The sequence below is a fragment of the Muntiacus reevesi genome, chromosome 1 (assembly GCF_963930625.1).
Source record: "Muntiacus reevesi chromosome 1, mMunRee1.1, whole genome shotgun sequence".
In the NCBI taxonomy this organism is placed as follows: Eukaryota; Metazoa; Chordata; class Mammalia; order Artiodactyla; family Cervidae; genus Muntiacus; species Muntiacus reevesi.
This window is the reverse complement of record NC_089249.1, coordinates 150,362,254-150,383,714: the sequence shown is the minus strand read 5'-3', so window position 1 is coordinate 150,383,714 and position 21,461 is coordinate 150,362,254. Positions and strand designations below refer to the sequence as shown.

General features: G+C 52.4%; 2 protein-coding genes across 3 annotated transcripts in view; one reads left to right on the top strand and one right to left on the bottom strand.

The window, feature by feature from the left end:
• TTC22 (tetratricopeptide repeat domain 22) overlaps positions 1-9,888 on the bottom strand; it is a 29,730-nt gene extending 19,842 nt beyond the window's left edge. For both annotated transcript variants that reach the window (XR_010660013.1, XM_065912247.1), the window contains exon 1: positions 9,236-9,888. Coding sequence is in view for 1 of the 2 variants with exons in the window: in XM_065912247.1 (XP_065768319.1) it covers positions 9,236-9,802 (567 nt within the window). In the remaining variant the exon portion in view is untranslated. The remainder of the gene's footprint in view (positions 1-9,235) is intronic.
• A 5,464-nt stretch (positions 9,889-15,352) lies between these two features.
• Positions 15,353-21,461, top strand: part of CIMAP2 (ciliary microtubule associated protein 2) — a 29,568-nt gene continuing 23,459 nt past the window's right edge. The window contains exons 1-4 of the mRNA XM_065909682.1: positions 15,353-15,402; positions 17,464-17,551; positions 18,005-18,169; positions 18,360-18,482. Coding sequence (XP_065765754.1) covers positions 15,353-15,402; positions 17,464-17,551; positions 18,005-18,169; positions 18,360-18,482 — 426 coding nt within the window. The remainder of the gene's footprint in view (positions 15,403-17,463; positions 17,552-18,004; positions 18,170-18,359; positions 18,483-21,461) is intronic.

Here is a 21,461-nt window from a genome sequence, read left to right as displayed (position 1 = left end):
ACCTCCCCCAGGGTTCCGGGAAAGCCCACTGGCCCGGCCTGGACCTCAGTTTCCACATCTACAAGCGCGGATGATCCACTGGTCTTGCCTCTCACAGGTGTGTGGGTGAGTGGTCTGGTGTGACTGGGCAGAGGGGGTTGAGGGGATGGGTGCTGAGCCACGAAGGTGAGTTACCTGTTCAGCCCTGACTGGGTTCCCTGCATGGTTTTCATGGATTTTAAGATCAGAGCAGATGGACGGTAGCTCCCCATCATCACCCCTTTTCTGGTCCTAGATGCAGAGCCATTTCTCTAGTCCATGGTCCCTAGAGAAAAGGGGCTCTGTCTAGTCCTGGGTCCAAACCCAGCTCTGGCACTGGGTGGATCTGACGAAGCCTCCTGCCCTCTGTGGTAATAACAGTGATGCCTGCATTTTCTCAACTCCTCCCATGGGCCTGGGCTGTGTGCGCCCTTAACACACTCTGTCTTTCCTCCTGTAAAAAAGAAGGCAGTTGGGTCAGATGATGCTAAAGGGAGCTTTGGCTCTGGGGTCCTGTATCAATGAGGGGAGAACCAGTTCTCCAGACTGCCAGAAATAGAGGGAATAAAGCCAGCAGCAAACTCAGAAAGTGCTGTTACAGCACTGAGGCCATCAGAAGGCTGGGGCCAGAGCCTCAGGAAAGCCGTCCCTTAGTCAGGGGTTTATGTCGGAGAGACCTGAGTCTATTTCCAGCCAGCCACTCATGACTCTGTGCCCGTGAGCAAGTCGCTACACATCTTGGAGCCTCAGTTTGCTCGTCTGTAGAATGGGTTAATAACAGCTCTGATTGCCCAGCATTTCTAGGAGGTTCGAGTGAGATAATCTGTGAAAAGCACTTGAGTGCACAGTCTCTAGCTCATTGTCTAGTGTCAGTCATCCAGCTCCTTTTCTACCAGAACCAAATCAAATCACTCAGATTTGTGGAGCCATGAATGTAGGCATACGTGTGTGTGTGTGCATGTGTGATTGCAAGCACCGTGGGAGGAGAAACCCTGCCCGTGATCTCAAAAGTTGGAGATAAACTCTAAAGTCCTCCAAACACCATTCCTGACATTCCCCAGGCTGTGGTTTCCTTCCCCCTCTGTGTGTTTATGCGTTTTCTTCTGCCAGGAGGTTTGTTTCTGCCCCCACCTCCTGGTCTCAAAGTCCTTCCTGTCCCTGAAATCAGCCCGGCCACCACTTCAGTCCAGTGATGGAGGAGGGCTTTCCCACCTTGCACAGCCAGTCAGGCAGGGCTAAGCCAGGAACCCAAATCCTGACCCCTGGCTCCTAGTGGGGTCTTCTGCCAATTTCATTGTTCTTTTCCCAAAGCTGGCTCTGGGCAGAGCTGAGGGCGCGCTCAGGGGCAGGAGGAAGCCCGAGGAGGCAGAGAGGAGGGCGGGTGCTCACTTAGAAGGAGTCTTGGCTGCTCCATTAGGGATTGAGGATGAGCAGGCCACATCCATCCAGGCTTGCTGGGGCTGGCCTTCCCTCTGTGACCCCATTACCTCCTCCCACACCCCCTGTCAGGTTGGTACCACTGTCCCCGGTTCACAGAGGGAGACACGGACACCCAGAGCGGTTGCACAGCCGGCCCAGGTCACTCAGGGGGTCCTGCGGCTCGCAGACCCCCACAGCACTGCTCTGACGGCGGCTCGCAGCAGGGCTCTGTGCGCAGAGTGGGCCCCGCCGCCAGGGTCTCGGGCAGCTGCATTGCTGCGGGGGATGACTGGGAGAGTGGGAAGGGAGGCTGGGGGAGGCAGGGGTGTGGGGAGCAGAAACCTAGTGGAAGGGCAGCTCCTTGAGGAGTTCCCTGGTCCTGGGCCTGGCCTCCCTGCTGGTGGCAGAGGGGTGTGTGTGTGTGTGTGTCTCCCTGCTGGTGGCAGAGGGGTGTGTGTGTGTGTGTGTGTGTGTGTGTATGTGTGTCTCCCTGCTGGTGGCAGAGGGGTGTGTGTGTGTGTGTGCACCTCCCTGCTGGTGGCAGAGGGGTGTGTGTGTGTGTGTGTGTGCCTCCCTGCTGGTGGCAGACGTGTGGGTGTGTGTATGGGTGTGTGGCTGTGTGCACGCCAGGGACCCTGGATGCTGACCAGCAGTGACCTCTCGGCCCTTCCTGCTAGGTCCCAGCCCGCTGGGTGCGGTGGCAGTGTGGAATGCCCACACCTTTGTTTGTGAGGCTGGCTACTGGGCCTCCCGGTACTGGCTCCGTCCTGTCCGCAGCTGGCCCGGTGAAATCTGGACGGCCTGTGTGTCACCTTGAGCCTGTTCGGTCCCCTGTGTGACAGAGTCACAGCGCCCAGCGGCAGTGTCCGTGAGGCCGGATACGCTAAAATGAAATGTGCTGATGAGTATAAAACTCAGCTCCGTGCTGGTGCACAGGCTGGGTCGCCGGCACCCACTGCCCTGCTGGTTCCTATTACCACCCGGAACCAGCCCGGGCCCAGAAGCAGGGATGAAAGATCCGCATGAGTGTGTATGTGCATGTGGGTGAGTGTGTGAAGCCGCCAATATTCTAGGAAAAGGGGGAGGAATTCACAGAACTGAGTCAGCTTGGGACAGAGATTTTGTTTCCAGAGAAAAATAAGTTTGTTACCTTATTTTAGAAAAATAATAGGAATTTTAAGACTAAACCAAATTAAATTTGGCAACAGTCACAAATTCCTCTTAGGTCCAACCCTGTGCCAGACGCTGGGAGGCAGATAGAGACAGAGGGCTCACCCTCTTGGGGGCAAGGGAGAAACTGCCCGGTGATGAGTCAGAGGCTGAGAACAGCTCTCCTGTGCAGCAAAGCCCGGGGCCACGGGGACCCGGGGTGGGGCAGCAGGCGAGGGGCTGGGCCCCACTATGATCTGCACTCTGCCTGGTATCCTGCGTACTCTCTCTTACTCCTCACAGCAACCCTATGAGAAGACGTTAGAATCCCAGCTTGCAGATAAGGAAACCGAGGCTCAGAGAAGTGAAGTGACTTGCCCCTAACCATCGGGTAAAGGAGGAGGAATTTAAACTGTATCTGTCTAACTCCAAAGGGTTTGCTCTTAATACCCTTCAGCCTCAAGACTCCACCAAGAATCCATCGAGGATTGCGTGTGGAGGGCTGATGGGGGAGGAATGATGGATAAAACAAATTGCCTCGTCATATTTTTGTAAGTGGGGGACGAGGAAAGAGAGAGAACGAAGGGCTGAGAGCGAAGTCACAGACACCCACTTGCACACAGATACGCTGCTTGTTTTTGGATTATGGGCTGAATTACTAACTTTGATAACATTTTCCCTTGTAATTTTAGTTACACGTTTCTTAGTTTTTTAGTCTTAAAATTCGTATTATTTTTCTAAAATAAGGTAGCAATTGTAGATGAGCAGCTGTCATTGGTTCTTTGACTGATCTTTATTCTCTGAGGTCCGGGGGGCTCCTCCCTGCCTGGGATAGTGAGGAATCTCTCAGAGCCGCTGTACCCAGCAGGTTGGAGTCCCAGTCACAGCTCCTATGAGTGGCAGCCCTCTCAATGATGGGTTCCTCAGCCGCTGCTCAATGGTTCCCACTTCTTCGCCAGCCCAGTGCTGACGACACCTCTGCCCCCATCCTTCCTATCCCCCACCTGCATACAGGGCAACCCTCTCTCCAGTTCTGCACATTCCCACCCTAGATTTCCAGGAGGCAGCCCTTGCAGGGGGGCTCCCCTCCTCACCCCACTGGCCATCTTCACTATCCTTCTTGCACCCCACTTCTCTGACCTCTCCAGAAAAAGCAAAGGCTTTGGAATCAGACAGAATGGTGTGAACCCAACTGCCACTTACTAGCTCTGTAGTCTTGGGCAGGTTACTTAGCCTTGCTATGCCTCAGTTCCCACACCTGTAGAATGGGATCAGAGGGATCGTGTGAGGACTAAGATAAAATCCGCAAGGCACCAGGAGAAGAATATTCTTCTTCTGCAAGCTGAATATGCTGAATATTCAAGCAGAATATTCATGAATATTAATTACTGTGTGAAAGTGTGCGTTGTATGAAGGAAGGTTTCAACATGGAGGTGAAATTTGAGCTGGGTTTTGATGAATGGAGCTTGCTTTCTAGGCAAAGGGAATAGTTCCTGCACTGGGAGATGTGAAATAGCACAGCATGTTTGGAGAAGCATGAGTAGTTTAGAGTCCCTGGGAAGTAAGAGTAGGGATTCCCTGGCGGTGCAGTGGTTAGGACTTGGTGCTTTTTCTGCAGGGGCTCTGGGTTCAGTCTCTGGTCTGGGAACTAACCTCCCACAGGCACAGCGGCCAAGGAGGGGCGGGGAAAGAAGAAATGCAGCTGGGGAGAGCAGGAATCAGATTCCAGAGTCCACATCAGCAGGGCCACCGTGTCCTCCCCCTGGGAAGCTTCCGGCCACCCTCTTTCCAGGCCTCACCCCCTGCTCCAGCTCAGCTGTCACCAAAGGACCTTTGCACACATCACACTTCTGCCAGGAGTGCCCTCGCCCCATTCCTGCTAGAACACTCCTGCTTCTTCCAGAAGCCTCCCCAGTCACTTGTACGGAAAGGAAGTGCACCCTCTCTGAAGCTCAGTTATTGTCACTCTATGCCTAGGACCTCAACTTGTCAGGTCCTGGTTGATTCCAACACGGGTCTTGATGTCCCCAAAGTGTACTTCCTTTGTCAGCCTCGGGGGGGGGGGGCGGGCAGTGTCCTGTTTTTGGTCCAGAAACTATGGTCTCTGATGTACAGAGATGGGATTACCAGACCACCTGACCTGCCTCTTGAGAAATCTGTATGCAGGTCAGGAAGCAACAGTTAGAACTGGACATGGAACAACAGACTGATTCCAAATAGGGAAAGGAGTACATCAAGGCTGCATATTGTCACCCTGCTTATTTAACTTACATGCAGAGTACATCATGATAAATGCTGGGCTGGAGGAAGCACAAACTGGAATCAAGATTGCCAGGAGAAATATCAATAACCTCAGATATGTAGATGAAACCACCCTTATGGCATAAAGCTAAGAAGAACTAAAGAGCCTCTTGATGAAAGTGATAGAGGAGAGTGAAAAAGTTGGCTTAAAACTCAACATTCAGGAAACTAAGATCATGGCATCTGGTCCCATCACTTCATGGAAAATACATGGGGAAACAATGGAAACAGTGAGAGACTTTACTTTCTTGGGCTCCAAAATCACTGCAGATGGTGACTGAAGTCATGAAATTAAAAGACGCTTGCTCCCGGGAAGAAAAGTTATGACCAAACTAGACAGCATATTAAAAAGCAGAGATATTACTTTGCCAACAAAGGCCCATCTAGTCAAAGCTATGGTTTTTCCAAGAGTCATGTATGGATGTGAGGGTTGGACTATAAAAAAAGCTGAGCGCTGAAAAATTAATGCTTTTGAACTGTGGTGTTGGAAAAGACTCTTGAGAGTCCCTTGGACTGCAAGGAGATCCAATCAGTCCATCCTAAAGGAAATCAGTCCTGAGTATTCATTGGAAGGACTGATGCTGAAGCTGAAACTCCAATATTTTGGCCACCTGATGCAAAGAACTGACTCATTTGAGAAGACCCTGATGCTGGGAAAGATTGAAGGCAGGGGGAAAAGGGGACGACAGAGGATGCGATGGTTGGATGGCATCACCGACTCAACGGACATGAGTTTGAATAAACTCTGGGAGCTGGCGATGGACAGGGAGGCCTGGCGTGCTGCAGTCCATGGGGTCGCAAAGAGTCGGACACAACTGAGCAACTGAACTGAACTGAACTGGTGTACAGACTTGAGAGACGACCATCACCTGCCACAGGCTATGCAATAAATGCCTGTGACCTCAGCCAGTCATAGGCACATCTGACTCATCCCTTTGCACCACTCCCCCAGAGACAGGGCTCCAAGTGGGCTAGTTAATGAAGGAACAAATGTTTGCTCCTCCCTTTGTCCATGAGCTTCTGAAAGGCAGGAGTTCTTAAAGAAGGGTCTGGCACACAGTAGGTGCTCAATAAATGTTAAGAGGCTGAGCATGTGCGTCTCAGACTTGCCCATTATTTACCAGTTTATGGGCACTTTTACCCCATGATTTGATTGGATAATCACAGTAAACTATTGTTTAATGTTTATAAAGCAGACACGAGGCCAGAGATGAAAAGCGATTTGTCCAGAGCCACACAGCAAAATAATAAACACTGGGTGCTTTAACTCAAGCCTTCTGCTCTAACTATACAAAATCATCATTGTCTCCCTGACTGTGACTATTTCTTGAGCATCTGCTCTGTGTGGGTAGTTTATAAGCACATGCATACGTGCATGTTAAGTTGCTTCATTCGTGTCCGACTCTTTGCGACTCTTTGGACTGTAGCCCACCAGACTCCTCTGTCTATGGGATTCTCCAGGCAAGAATATTGGAGTGGGTTAAGATTGGAGTGGGTTACCATGCCCTCCTCCAGGGGATCTTCCTGACCCAGGGATGGAACTGGTGTCTCTTCTGTCTCCTGCATTGGAAGGTGGGTTCTTTATAACTAGCGCCACTTGGAAAGCCCATTTATAAGCATGATCTCTCCTAATCCTCAGATGATGAAATAGAGGGAGGGCTCCAAATCCCCAACTGTCTCCTGGGATTGATGGGGCTGACCACAGCCACTCTGTGCAGACCTGGGGAGCTGCCACTGGGCCAGGCAAAAGGATACGGCACAGGGCCAGGCACAAGGATACGGCACAGGGCCTGGCGGCCACCTCCCACCTGAAGACATTAGTTCCCTCCCTGAAGCATTGGGCAGGGCCCTGATTGCCACTCTCTCTGGTGGTCCCTAAAGAGGAGGGTGTGACCACACCATGGTGGGGCAGACCAGCAGCAGGAGGGAGGAGGCAGCCTTTATTCCATTCCCATGCCCAAAACCTCTGCCTCCCTCCCCACCTCCTCCAGGAAGCCTTCCTCCAGTGAGCCCCCTCCTGAGAGCAGGAAGGAAACTTGGAGACCATCCAGTGCCCCCTTCCCACTCCCCTTTCGCAGTCTGCAGCCCAGACAGGAGAAGGCCCCAAAGTGGGTGGCTGCAGCTGAGATGAGAACCCAGGCCTCCTGGCCCCAGCCCAGGGCTCTTCAGGCCCCACTCTGAGACCGTGACCACAGTCAACAATATACCAAACTGGCCAAGTCTTCCCTGGAGAGCAGCTGGCATTCAGGGCCTCGGACTCAGGCTTTAAAACAGGAGATCTGGGGTTGTCTGTGATCCTGCTGTCCCTGTGCAAGGTCTATTCTAGGCGCTTTCCAAACATCAGCTCTTACTTATGACATCTACCAAATGATGATGTCCCCATTTTACAGATGAGGAATCCTAGGATACAAGTACCATTACTATCCGCACTTCATAGAATGGGAAGCTCAGTGATGCTAAAGACCAATTAGAAGTGAGAGCATGAAGGACTGGGATTGGGACCTGGATTGTCTGACTCAGCGTCTACCGTCTTAACCTCCACCCTGCGCTACTCCCCTTAAGTCAAGCCCGTACCTCCCACATAGCACTCCCTGAGGTCTTAACTCCACATTTCCTCTTAAGCTTTGGTGGAAAAGGTTTCAAGAGAGTGTGCAGAGGTTTTGTGAATGCAGCCATCCTACTCATGTGTGAAAGCTTGTTGTCATTTAACTATCACAAACCTAAACCATGATTTTAAAAAAGTCATCATTACCAACTCAATCCTGCCTGTGCTATGCCTTCAAGGAAAAGTCACGGAAGCTCTCTGAACTGTGGTTTCCTCTTCTGTAGAAAGATAAGTCCCTCTCCATCACTGTCGGCCATCTAATGCAAGCAGCCTTTGGGATGGCCCCCAGTGATCCTCATCACCTGATATTCATGTCCCTGTGTAACCCCCTCTCTTTGCATGTGGGCTGGACCTAATGACTTGCTTCTAATGAAGAGAAAAATGATGGGATATCCATGAGGCAAGGACCTATGGGAGGTCTCTGACCAACAGCCAGTGAGGAATTGAATTCTGCCAACAGCCAAGTGTGTGAACTTGGAAGGAGATCCCCTCATCCCCAGGCTGAGCGAGCCTTCAGATGAGACCGCAGCCTAGAGGCACGTAGCTGAACCATGCCTAGGTTCTTGAGCACACACACACTGAGACCGTCAGTGCTTATTGTTTTCAAGCTGCTAAATTTCAGAGGGTGTTTGTTATACAACAATGGGTAACTGATATACCCAGTATTTGTCTGTTTAGTGCCAGGTCTATGCCACACAGACATTCACTCAAGAGAGTGCTGCTGCGTCCAGGTACCATGCCATGTATTGAGTTTACAGACTGACATCCCTACTCTCAAAACCTCAAGGTTGAGCTGGGGAGACAGACTTGTCAATGGACAGTGTGAGCAACACTTGTAGGAGCCCCAAGGGGATCCTAACCCAGCCTGGTGAAGTCAGTGGAGGGGATGTCTGAGAGCAAGGAGAACCTTCCAGGCAAGGGTGGAGCAAAGGGAACTTCAGAAAGAGGCTGAAGACGTGCCAAGGTGGGCTGTAAGGAGACCTGGCCCATAGGAAGCAAGGGCAAAAGCTTGGCTGGAAGGGGGAACTTGGAAGAGGGAAGACAGAGAGCAAGATCACAGAGGGTCTCCAGTGCCCACCAGAGAGCCTGGGACTTATCTGCTAGGCAGTGGGGAGTCACTGGGGGTTGTAAGCAGCTGAGTGATGTGACCAGAAAGATTGAGCAACATGAACACAGGCAGCAGGGTGGAGGCAGAAAGGTCAAGTCAGAGGGCAGAAACCCAGGCAGGATGATGGCGACCATACTAGTACAGGCAGGGAATGATGGAGGCTGGGCTGGCGGAGGGAGGCGTTAGAGGAGTGGATAGGCCACGGAGATATGAGGAGGTGGCCGGAATCTGGGGTCTGAGTGCACGGGGATGGTGAGTGAGGAGGAGAAAGGAGTCAAGAATGCTGCCAGTTTCTGGCGGGATGCAGAGCTGTGCCTTATAGCGAGGTGGGTGTACACAGGTGCCAGGATAGGTACTTGGAGGAACAAGATGACAGGGTGAGTTGGTGTGCTGAGTTTGCGGTACTGCCAGCAAAGAAACCTAGGGAGGCTAACCGGCTGGGATGTGGGTCCATTCCCTAGCCCAGCAGAGAAAAGCTACAAGCCCAGTCTGGGACTCAAGCGGAGAGAGGCACACTGGTATGGTATTACGGAAGCCAAAGGGCCGGGGCCAGGGGAGAGTGTGGGGGCCATGGGCGTCCCTGTGGACGCTAGGGGCCGCGACCCCAGCTCTCCCAACCTGGAGACGTCACCCACCTGCTGCGCGTAGCCCAGCGCCTTGTCGTAGAGCGCGATGCCAGCCTCCAGCACGCGCGCTCGCTCCTCTGGGCTGGCGCAGCCCACGTCGAAGCCGTGCGCGTAGCCCTGCTCCGCCAGGCAGCGCGCGGCGCGGAGCTGGGGGTCCTCGGCTGCCCCGCGGTCCCCCGCCAGGCCCATGAGGCCGGCCAGCTGCCCGGCGCACGCCTCCTCCTCTTCCTCCTGCCCCAGCCGCCCGTACACGTGCGCCAGATTGGCCCAGGCGTTGAGGTTACCCGGATCCTCGTGGGCCACCTCGAGGAAGCGCTGGCGGGCCTCGTCCAGCTCCTCCAGGTAGAAGGCGAAGGCTCCCAGGAGGTGGCGCACGGCGGGGCGCTGCGGAGCGGCTGCCAGCTCCAGCTCCTGCCGCAGTCCCTCCCGCTGCAGCTTCAGGTCCCGGGCGCGGAGCGAGGCCGGCGAGCGCGGCTCGAAGTTCAGCTGCATCTCCAGGTGGAAGTGGCCCGGGAGGTAGTCCAGGTCGTCGATGAGGGCTTCCAGGTCCTCGGCCGCGGCCTCGGGCTCCGCCATGGCTGCCCGGCGGCTCCCCGGGCCTGGCCCCCAAGGCTGCACTGGATGGGGGCGTCCCTCCAGCGAGCCCGGCGCGGGAGGCGAGGGTCAGCGCTCAGAAGCCTGGGGTGTAGCCACCTCCCATCCGCGGCGCCGCCCGCCGGTGGGTGGGTCAGAGCGCCCTGTGGGTGTTACCGCTTTCGCTGCTCAGCGGCTTTTAGACGCCTGCATTGCATAATCAGGTGTGCCTGGTACACAGGTGTAGTGCCAAATGCGGGGCGTGTAATGCCCAGTACCTGGCAAAAGGTGTGCTTTTACTCTCTCTGCTCAGCAGATGAGAAAAAGTGAAGCTCAGATGAGAAAAGTACTTGCCCAGGTCACTGAACTGGGTGTGCCCAAGCAGGCCTGGAAGCCAGTCTGCTGAACCCCAAGCCAGGCCCTTCCTGCGTGAGCACTCCTCCATCCAGCGTGAGCTCACCGAGTCAGGCCTGGCCCTTCCAGTCCGCACAGAAGCCCTCACTCCTGCTGCTGTCCCAGCTCCTCCACAGCTCCAGTGTTTGCCTTGCCTATCCCCTTCTCCAGATCTTCCTTAGCTGTCATTCATCAGGCCTCCCCACTTGGGATTTCTCTGCCTCCTCTCTGCCCTGCAGTGGGCCCCAGTGGAAAGACAGAGTTTCCTGTGCTGCTTTTAATCCCTGATACTGTGTGAATGAGGCTTCCCTGGTGGCTCAGGGTAAAGAATCCGCCTGCGATAAAGGAGTTGGAGGAGATGCAGGTTCGATCCCTAGGTCGGGAAGATCCCCTGGAGGAGGGCATGGCAACTCACTCCAATATTCTTGCTTGGAGAATTCCATGAACAGAGGAGCCTGGTGGGCTATAGTCCATAGGGATGCAAAGAGTTGGACACAACTGAAGTGATTTAGCACAGTGTGTGAATGAGTCTCTAGATTGTTTCACACTTTATTCTTCCCTCATCTGTGACATGAGGGTGATACTCCCTCCCCCAGGACCAGGGTAGATGTCTGAGTAAATTTGGTAAAAGTCACTCTGGATAGCTACCAGCTTCCACTCATTCTGCACTCTGAGTTTTCTTGCTCTTGCCAGTGTTCCCCCAGGCCTGGCATCAGCCCCTGTCCTCTAAAAGAAGGGCTGTGCTCCCTGCCTCAAAGCTGCTAGTCCTCCAGGACTTGGATTTTTCAGGTCTGAACTTCTGAGTTTCTCCCACCCTTCGTTTCATCTGGGGCTGGGCTCCTAAGACCCTGTTACTTTATCTTCATGAAAAAAAGCGATCAGCATTTTCAGAAAAGGAAATAGAACAATCTGTAAACTTGGAAAAAAATATTTGACTTAAGCAATAAAATAGCAAATTAAAACAGCATTCTGGAGATATTTTTCACCCATAATTTAAAATGTAAAATTTAATGATCTTAATGAAAAGTTGTTACTATAAATTGCTGGTGATCATGAGATCATCTTCTGCTTGAGAAGATCAGAGATGGATTCCTGGGGTGTTTGACTTTTCCCCCCTCTTTTTATTGTCATAAAACTACTATTTTAACCATTACATAAAATTTACCATTTTAACCATTTTTAACTGTACAGTCGGTAGCACTAAGTATAGTCACATTGTGCAACCATCACTACCATCCGCCTCCAGAACTTTTTCATCTTCCCAAACTGAAACATTGATTCTGTTAAACAACTCCCTATACCCACTTCCCCCAGCCTAGCAACCATCACTCTAGTTTCTATGAATTTGACTACTTTTTGTAAACCTCATTTGAGTGGAATAATAATAAAATATTTACCCTTTTTTGTCTGGCTTATTTTACTGAGCGTAATTCAGGGTTCATCCATGTTGCAACTGTGTCAAAATTACCTTCCTTTTTAAGGCTGAATCATATTCCTTTGTATATATATATTGCATTTTGTTTATCCACTTGTCCATCAATGTCTATTTGGGTGGTTTCCACATTTTAACTCTTGGAATAATGCTGCTATGAACATGAGTGTACAAATACCTTTTTGAGTCCCTGCTTTCACTTCTTTTGGGTATATGCCCAGAAGTGAAATTGCTGGGTCATATGGTAATTCTATGTTTATTTTTCAGAAAAGCTACTATACTTTTTTCCCCCATGGAGCTTCACCATTTTATATTCTCACCAACAATGCACAAAGGTTTCCATTTCTCTATATCCTCACCAACATTTGTACTTTGTCTCTGTTTTTGCTTGTTTGTTTTATAATGGCCATTCTAATCGGTGGCTTTGGCATTTGATCTGACTCTGAGAAGATGAACAGGAGGTGAATGGGGAAGGTAGTTTGCTAGTGCATTTCAGCAGCAGCAAAGGCACATGTAAAGGCTAGAGCTTCGCCAGGGCCGGGTATGCCTAGGGACAGAGCAGCCCCATATGGCTGAGACTTACAGAGCATGGGAAAGAGATGGCAGCGGATGAGGACTGAAGGCAGCAGCCATTGTCCCATCTCAGAGGCCTGAATCCTGGCTCAGAAGCTTGACTTACTTTGCTGACATAACAGATGGCACCAGAGGATGGGTTAGAAACTCTAGCACACTTTACTTATGAGTATCGTACCTACTGTGTGATGCTCACTAGATGTGACCAGGACAAGTTACTCTCTCTGGCTGATCCTGTTTCCTCTTCTGTTTCATAAGGGTTGGAGAGGATTGCGATAGTACCTATAGGAGAGACTTAATTGCTGTGATCAGGAAAGGGTTATGATGGGGAGGCTTTGAGCTGACTGGAGCCAGCTGCCTTGCTGCATAGCTGACTCACCCCTGGCCTGCTCTGGCTTGCCTGGAAGCCAAAACTCCCAGCTCAATGGACCTTGCCTTATATCCTGTGGCTTCTCCGTGAGTCCCAGAGCCAAGGTGGTTATGCTGGGAGAGAAAGAAAGTAACCCCAGGAAGGCTGGGCCCAAGAACACTTGAGCAGCCCTGGACCTAGTGGCAAGGCCTCACCAGCTCAGAGAATGTGGTATGGACACAGCCACTTGTCACTCACTCCTCAGAACAGCTCCTCCAAAATGTCACAGTCAGATGTCACAGACAAGGAAATTGAAGCCAGGGCAACTTGTCCGAGGCCACCAGCTAGGAAGCAGCAGGGCTAGGATTTGAATGTGATTTATGCATTCCTGGGAAGTTGGATTAGATTCATTTATTTGTTCACTATTCACTCAAAAAATATTTGCTGATTTTTTTGGCTGATATTCTATGATATATTCTATGATAGTATTGCAGCAAAAATATTTGCTGATATTCTATGTGCCACATACTGCACCAGCAGGGAATGACACACAGTCTCTGCCCCTGGGCCTTCTATATGGTCCCTTTCCAAGGGCTAGGAATGACCTCTTATTGTGCTTCTGCTATGGAGCGTACGTAAATGGCTCATTTAATCTTTATAGCAGTCTGGAGACACAGAGATTACTGACTTTATTTTAAAGGTAAGAAAGGTGAGAATCAGAGGAGGAAGTGATTTGCTCAACAATGCACATTGGGAAGGGGCAAAGTCAATGTTTGGATGACATGGGGCGGCTGTCTTGTGTGTGGTCCTGAGTACTGATGCCTCCAACCTTCTGTAGCATGGATGCTCCAAGTGCTGTGGTCATGTGCCTGCCCAGCGTGGGGCCTGTGAGTCCAGCTCATGGCTTAAATGCTATATTGGGATGGCAAAAGGGTGTTGGGTGGGGCCTGGAAGGAGACCCACTGATCTGGTAATCCACTTCCACCACAGACTGGATGCAGGACCCCTAGGAAAGTTCTGTTTCTGGTTTCAGTCTTGTCTTCATCAAATGGTGTATGACTCTTTGTCCTGCCTTAGCCTAAAACCCTTGAAGGAGGATCAAGGGCAATCACAGAAGATGATATCAGACAGTCTGTAGCATGACCCTGGAGAAGGCAATGGCACCCCACTCCAGTACTTTTGCCTGGAAAATCCAAAGGACGGAGGAGCCTGGTAGACTGCAGTCCATGGGGTCTCGAAGAGTCGGACACGACTGAGTGACTTCACTTTCACTTTTCACTTTCATGCATTGGAGAAGGAAATGGCAACCCACTCCAGTGTTCTTGCCTGGAGAATCCCAGGGACGGCAGAGCCTGGTGGGTTGCCATCTATGGGGTCGCACAGAGTCGAACACGACTGAAGCGACTTAGCAGCAGCAGCAGCATGAACCCAGGCCCTGGTGGAAGGTAAAGGAGGTTGAGAGGAGAGAGCTGATCCTGCCATATGGGGGGCATATAACCTCAGTTCTTTTCTTTACCAAGCAAGATATACACACTCCTTAATGCTGAGTTTGAAATTCTCCTCCTCCTCCTTCCCGGACCTACCCACCGCCCACAGTCTGGGTCGGAGACTTTCCTATCTCCTACACCTGCTCACACTGTGTAGTCATTGTTTGCCTCCACTAGACTGGCTGAGAAGGGGCCACATCTGGGTCCCAGACGCGGTGCACAGCGTCTGCCCAGAGTGTCATGGCGGGGGTGGGAGGCGGGGTGGGCAACTGGGGGAGGAACAGAGTCCTGACTCCATCCCTGCAACACCTCCCCCACCACCGATCTCATTACTACCTTCCACGCTCTGACTCCCCTTGCCTGTTCCCTCTTTCTCCTTCTCTCCACAGAGTGTAGAAGGAATGGGATGCCCTTTGCTTAAGTCAAGACCTCCGTGTGGGTCTCACTGGTCCCACCAGCATAAAGTGAACATTAAGAGGCTCTCCACCAGGCCCCGTGCAGGGTGCTGGCATAAAGCAAGAAATCAGAATCAGTTCCTTAATTTACGGGGCTTCCCTGGTGGCTCAGATGGTAAAGCATCTGTCTGCAATGCGGGAAACCAAGGTTCGATCCCTGGGTCAGGAAGATTCCCCTGGAGAAGGAAATGGTAACCCACTCCAGTATTCTTGCCTGGAAAATTCCATGGATGGAGGAGCCTGGTAGGCTATAGTCCATGGGGTCGCAAAGAGCCGGACACGACTGAGCGACTTTACTTTCTTACCTCAACAAATGACTCTAAAACCCTACCAAATGGCATCCATATTAACCACCATGTGAAGTCGCTCAGTCGTGTCCGACTCTTTGCGACCCCACGGACTGTAGACTACCAGGTTCCTCCGTCCATGGAATTTTCCAGGCAAGAATACTGGAGTGGGTTGCCATTTCCTTCTCCAGGAGATCTTCCCGACCTAGGGATTGAACTCTGGTCTCCCGCATTGCGGGCAGACGCTTTACCATCTGAGCCACCAGGGGGCCACAATATGGGGCCATTAAATTGGTCGGGCTTGCTTGGGGAAGGATGTCTGGCAAGGCAGCAGTGAAAATGTGCAGAGCCCAGGGCAAAAGTCAGGAACCTCGCGGGTGTGCCTGCCGGGGGCGCTGCGCGGGCAAAGACGCAACACACACAGCACACGGGTTCTGGCGGATCACAAATCACAAGGCCTGGGTTGCCGTGGCAGCGGTGGCTGCAGTCTGCGGCCAGCTCGGGAGGCTGGCGGCGCGGAGGAGTCCCACGGTCCGAGTCCTGCGAGGACTTCGCCGCCAGGGGGCAGGCTAGCCTCATGGCCACCAAGTGGTTCACCGGTGCGCCCTTCGGGGTGCAGAGCCACAGGTGGGGCGGGGTCGGCGGTGGGGGAGAGGGCCTGTGACTGGAGGGCCCATGAAAGAGGGCTGGAGCCTGCGGACAGGGAGCAAAAAGGAGGGAGGGCTGGCAGTCAGAGGTGAGCGGGCGGGACTTTATATCCGCCTCCCGGCTCTGCCTTTCCCTGCCCAGAGTCCTTTAATTATCCTATTAAGTTGTTTAAAATCATTTCTGAAGGACCTACTATGTGCTGCTCAGAGAGGCCAAGTGGCCTGGCCCATAGTAGGTCACTCAGCCCAAAGGTCCTGTGTAGAATTTCAGCCCAGGTGTCTTTCTTCATTCATATGTATGATATGTAGTGTGTTGGGTATCAGTTCAGTGGCTCAGTCATGTCGAACTCTTTTGTGACCCCATGGACTGCAGCATGCCAGGCTTCCCTGTTCATCAACAACTCCTGGAGCTTACTCAAACTCATGTCCATGGAGTCACTGATGCCATCCAACCATCTCAATCCTCTTGTCTCCTTCTCCTCTTGCCTTCAGTCTTTCCCAGCATCAGGGTCTTTTCCAACGAGTCAGTTCTTCACATCAGGTGGCCAAAGTATTGGAGCTTCAGCTTCAGCATCAGTCCTTCCAATGAATATTCAGGACTGATTTCCTTTAGGGTGAACTGGCTTGATCTCCTTGCAGTGCAAGGGACTCTCAAGAGTCTTTTCCAACACCACAGTTCAAAAGCATCAAATTTTCAGCACTCGGCTTTTTTTATAGTCCAATTCTCACGTCCATACATGACTATTGGAAAAACCATAGCTTTGACTAGACGGACTTTTGTTGGCAAAGTAATATCTCTGCTTTTTAATATGCTGTCTAGGTTGGTCATAACTTTTCTTCCCGGGAACAAGCGTCTTTTAATTTCATGGCTGCAGTCACCATACTGCCGTGATTTTGGAGCACCAAAAAATAAAGTCAGCCACTGTTTCCCCATGTATTTTCCATGAAGTGATGGGACCAGATGCCATGATCTTAGTTTTCTGAATGTTGAGTTTTAAGCCAAATTTTTCATGCTCCTCTTTCACTTTCATCAGGAGGCTCTTTAGTTCTTATTCGCTTTCTGCCATAAGGGTGGTGTCATCGGCATATCTGAGGTTATTGATATTTCTCCTGGCAATCTTGATTCCAGCTTGTGCTTCCTCCAGCCCAGCATTTTGCATGATGTACTCTGCATCTAAGTTAAATAAGCAGGGTGACAATATGCAGCCTTGACACTCTCCTTGCTCAATTTGGAACCAGTCTGTTGTTCCATATCCAGTTCTAACTTGCTTCCTGGCCTGCACACAGGTCTCAGGAGCATCTTGGTGTACATGTCTCAGGTGCACCACATACATATACACACTGTGCTGCGCTCAGTGGCTCCGTGGTGTCCAACTCTTCGAGACCCCATGGACAGTAACCCCCCAGGTTTCCCTGTCCAGGGCATTGCCCAGGCAAGAACACTGGAGCGGGTTGCCATTTTCTTCTCCAGTGGATCTTCCTGACCCAGGGATGGAACATGCATCTCCTGCATTGGCAGGTAGATTCTTTACTACTGCAGCACTTGGGAAGCCCCATCTATATCTATATCTCTATATAAATGTCACCTACTATGTGCCAGGCTCAGTTCTAGCATCTGGGAATGAAACAATGAACAAAACAGCAAAACCCTTGCTCATGAGCTTGCCTTCTTATAAGAGAGGTGGCTGGAGTGGATAATAAGAAAAAAAAAAAAAAATATATATATATATATAAAGTGTTAGATAGTGATAAGGGCTATGGAAAAACAGACAGTGAGGGGGAGGAGCTGGCAGGTTCTGGGGTGGGGTTGCACTGAGAAGTGACTTTTGAGTAAAGGTCCGCAGCAGGGGGTAGGTGACCAGTCTAGGGTGGAGTCTAGGGAGAGGGAACAGAAGTACAGAGGCCGTGAGGAGGCAACAGCCCTGTTCATCTCATCTTTCATGGACCAGCTCCAAAGTTGGCCTGGGAGGCCAACTCCCCTGCCCCCTAGAACTTCCCTCATCAGGGCTGGGTGCCTTTCACTGGGTGTCTGTCCTTCCAGGTTTGACGTCTCCGCTGTTTATCCCAGCCAGAAGAAGTTAAGCACCTTCACGGAAGCTCCGTACTCCAGGGTTTACTCTGTGGACGTGGTGAGTTTGCACAGCTTCCTGACTCTCCCACATGGTCTGGCCACTGTCCCTCTGAGTCCCCCACTAGGGCAGATGAGCTCAGCTGTGAAAGGGGCATGCCTCACACCCCTCCGTGCGCTTAACCCACAGCTCAGGGCTTGGCTCAGAGCTGGGCTTTCAATGTGTTTGATAAACACAGGACTGTAGTGAAAAAAGTGGGTTGGAACCACAGAGACAGTGGGTTCCACTGGTAGCTCTCGTACAGACTGGCCATGGGCCCTCTCTGAAGTGTAAGGGGGCTAGCAACAGAGGTTGTCATGGTTACACCTTGAGTGCCAGGCTCAGGGCTGGAGGAGAGGGCCCCACAGGCATTGCCTGTCCTTTCTCAGGTCAGGATGACAGCATGCTAAGGACTTGCTCTGCAGATGGACTGGTGGGTGTGGCTGGCCCCGCTCTGATTCCACTCTGACTCAGTCCCACATAGGACCCGGGACCTATGGCTTCAAGGAGACCTGCTTCAGCAACAAGAAACTGAAGAAAGAGGTGGGCACAGGCTGGGCCAAGGCCCAGGAAGCCACCCGGCTGACCCAGCTGCCCCACTTCCAGTACCAGGCCATCATGAAAGAGAAGCGGCAGCAGGTGAGGCCCCCGGGGCCCCATCCCGCCCCATCACGGGCACCAGCTCCTCCCGTCCAGCCCTAGGGTGGCCTGCAGTGTCCTTCCATGCCCAGGTAGAGCTCATCCTTTAAGGAACACAGCATCCCCTGGGCTCCTGCCCACACAGACACGGGTGTAAAGTTCTTACCTCATCTCTGTTCTCCTGGGGCAGAAGGAAAAGCTGGGGCCTGGCTCCTACAACCTCAAAGACTTCCTAGAAGAGCTGCAGTCAAAACCGGGCAGCACTCGTGGGCTGCTCAGCTCTGGGGAGATTCGCTTCCGAGGACTCATTGGGGTAGGTGTTCTCATTCCTGGCGTGGGAGCCCTCCCACTCTCTCCCCTGGAGCATGCCCCTGGTGGGGCTGGAAGCCCCCTGTCACCTGTGGTCTCCTCGCCAGGCTCGGCTAGGCCCTTCTCTGAGACACAGCCCATCTGCTTCCAGGGCCGCCTCTTTGAGCCCACTGGCTGTTGTAGGTTCCTTTTGTCTCCTCTACCAGACCAGGAGCTCCCTGATGGCAAGAAAGGGTCTGGTTCATATCTGAGTCACCAACACAAAGCCCAGGCACATAGTAGGCGCTCAGCAAACTCATCCATCGCTATAGCCATCTATCCAGCAAATAATGATGGAGCGCCCTCTAGTGCCAGATACTGTTCTAGGCCCTGGGGCTCCAGCAGTGACAATGACAAAGTCTCTGCCCTCATGGAGTTGTGGTCCTAGTGGTAGAAACAACAGTACAAAGAAGCAAATCACATATAATCTGAGCCATGAGGAAAAATGAGACAGGGAGGGATGCGAGTGATGGAGGTGCCATTTATAGGGTGGTCAGGGAAGACCTCTGGAAGGAGGTGGCATTTGAGCAAAATCTGTGTAGGTGAGCAATGGAGACGCACGGAATCTGTGAGTTAGGGTGGGGGAGGCGAGAGCAGAGGGGCGGGGACCCAGACCTGAGGACCTTTGACAAGGTGGAGGCCTCAGGTGTGACTCCAGGTGCTGTTGGAGGACAGTGGAGAAGGGTTTTGATGTTGGGGGGGTGGAGCTGATGACACCCTTATGGGGATGGGGGTTGGAGGCATCAGATAGGAGGTGATGGTGGTGAGAGGTGGGGGTGGCAGGAGGGCTGCAGTGGTATCGTGTGGGTAGGGATGGTCTTCTCATGGGGGGAGGGCTCTGAGGGGGCTCAGCCTCTACAAGACATCTAGGGCAAAGATGGGGTCACACCCACACTGCCAGCACTGATCCTCCTCCCCAGCCCACCCACTCTCTGTGCTGGACACCCCATCCTCCTCACTCCTCAGGTGTCCCGTGAGCTTTCAACACGAGGGCTTTGCTCCTGCTCTTCCTCTATCAGAAATGCTGTTCCTCCTCCAGCGGCGCCTTCCCCTAGGGACTCCCTCCACGCCCCTCAGCTCCAAGGCCTGACCTGATCCTGCGAGATGCCACCCTGTCCCCGGAGCCCCGACTGTGGCTGTGTTCAGTGTCTCTCTCCCCCAGGGCATAGCAGCCCCTGAGGGTGGACACATCTGCCCGGTTGACTCATTGCAGAATTCCCCTGTCCTCACAGCACCTGGTACATAGTAGGCATGTGGTAGGTCTTTGTCGACTAAGGGCACGCCTGCCTGCTAAGCACCCATCCTCCAAAACACTCTTGATTTTTTTTATAACCACTCCAGACCAGTCCTTGGAGACTCAGAGAGGATAAACGCCTTGCCCCAGTGGGTCAAGCAGGCAAGGAGGGGGGATGTCCAACCACAAACCCAGGGCCTTTCCTCCACACCTCTCCACTGTGAAAACTCCTATGGAGCCTAGAGATTTTTCATTGCCCCGTTCAGGGGATGTACACATATCCTCAGGTGCAGAAGCTGTAATTGCCCTGTGGGGAGAGGGGCTGTCTGGAGGCAATGAAAAATGAGTCATTACCTTCAAATCTAATGTAATAATAGCTGACACTTAACGCAGCACTCGCCACGTGCCAGGCACTGTTGTAGCACTTGAATGTACTAATTAATGTAATCCTCACAACAGCCTGTGAAGCAGGGGCTATCATCTCCACTTTACAGACAGAAAATGAGCACAGAGAGGTTAAGTGACTGCCCTCAGTCACAGAGCTACTCAGAGGCAGAGGCAGGATTGAATCCACAGTGTCCACGCGTAACCACCGCACTTGACTCACATGCGTTGTCCCTTGACGATAAGTGGAGGACAAGGTCTAATGTCAGAGCCCAGCCCTGCTGAAGGCAGAAGATTTGGGGGAACGAATCAGATGCAGGCTGTTTCCTCCTGTGCTCTGGTCCTCAACACTGGGGCATCTGGGAGGGCTGGCTGAGCAGGTGAAGGTCCCATGGCCCGTCCCCCTCTTCTGGCCGTCTCTCCTCCCCTCTGGTCCCCATATCTGCTGCTGCGGTAACTCACTAGGCCCTGCGGGATTTCTCTGAGCTGCCCTCCTGGGCTCAGGGCCAGACAGTGAGTCAGTGAGTCTCACATCCAAGGCCTGCTTTTCTCACTGTCATCTGCTGTAAGTCCTGGACTGGGGACCTGATGGCCTTCTCTGGTCTCTGGTCCCTGCAGTCATCCCCCCACTGCTGGTGGGACAGGCCTACAGATGCCACCTGTGCTGGCTGCTGACTTCCCCGTGGGGGCCTCCCCAGTGCCAAGGTCAAAGCTCTGGCTGCCTGCCTGAGGGCCCATGAATCCTTCCCCAGAGAGGATGGGGCTGATGAACCCTGCAAAGCCAACACCGTCTCTGCTGGCCTGGGATCTGCCTCCATCCCCCTTCCCTTGGCTGTCAGACACCGGGATTCCCAGCTTTGGAGTCCCTTCATTAGTTTCTCTCCTCGGCTCGTCTTTCCCAGGCTCCACCCTCCCACCACCCTCCTCTTCTTTTTTTTTTTTTTTTCTCCCTTGATACAGCATCATACTTCTTTTTATTTATTTATTTTTGCTGTGCACCTTCTTAAACACCCCCATGCCTCAGAATCAAGTCTGGACACCCTGCTCGGCTTTCAGGGCCATCCCACTCTCTTCTAGCATACCTCTCCCATTGTCTCAAAGGTGCTCTTCCTGCCCCCTCTACCTGGGGGGCCTGTCCCTCGCCCTTCATCTTCTGGGATCCTTCTCCTTCTTCAAGATCCAGCTGAAAAAAATTACAAATGACAATTTCTCCATTCCCACACACCTCTCCCTCCAGAATTAATCACTCTTGGTTGGGTCACCAAAGGCCTGAAACAATATTCCAGCTAAAATCAGGGGTGTTTACACCAGCCCACACGTGTTACT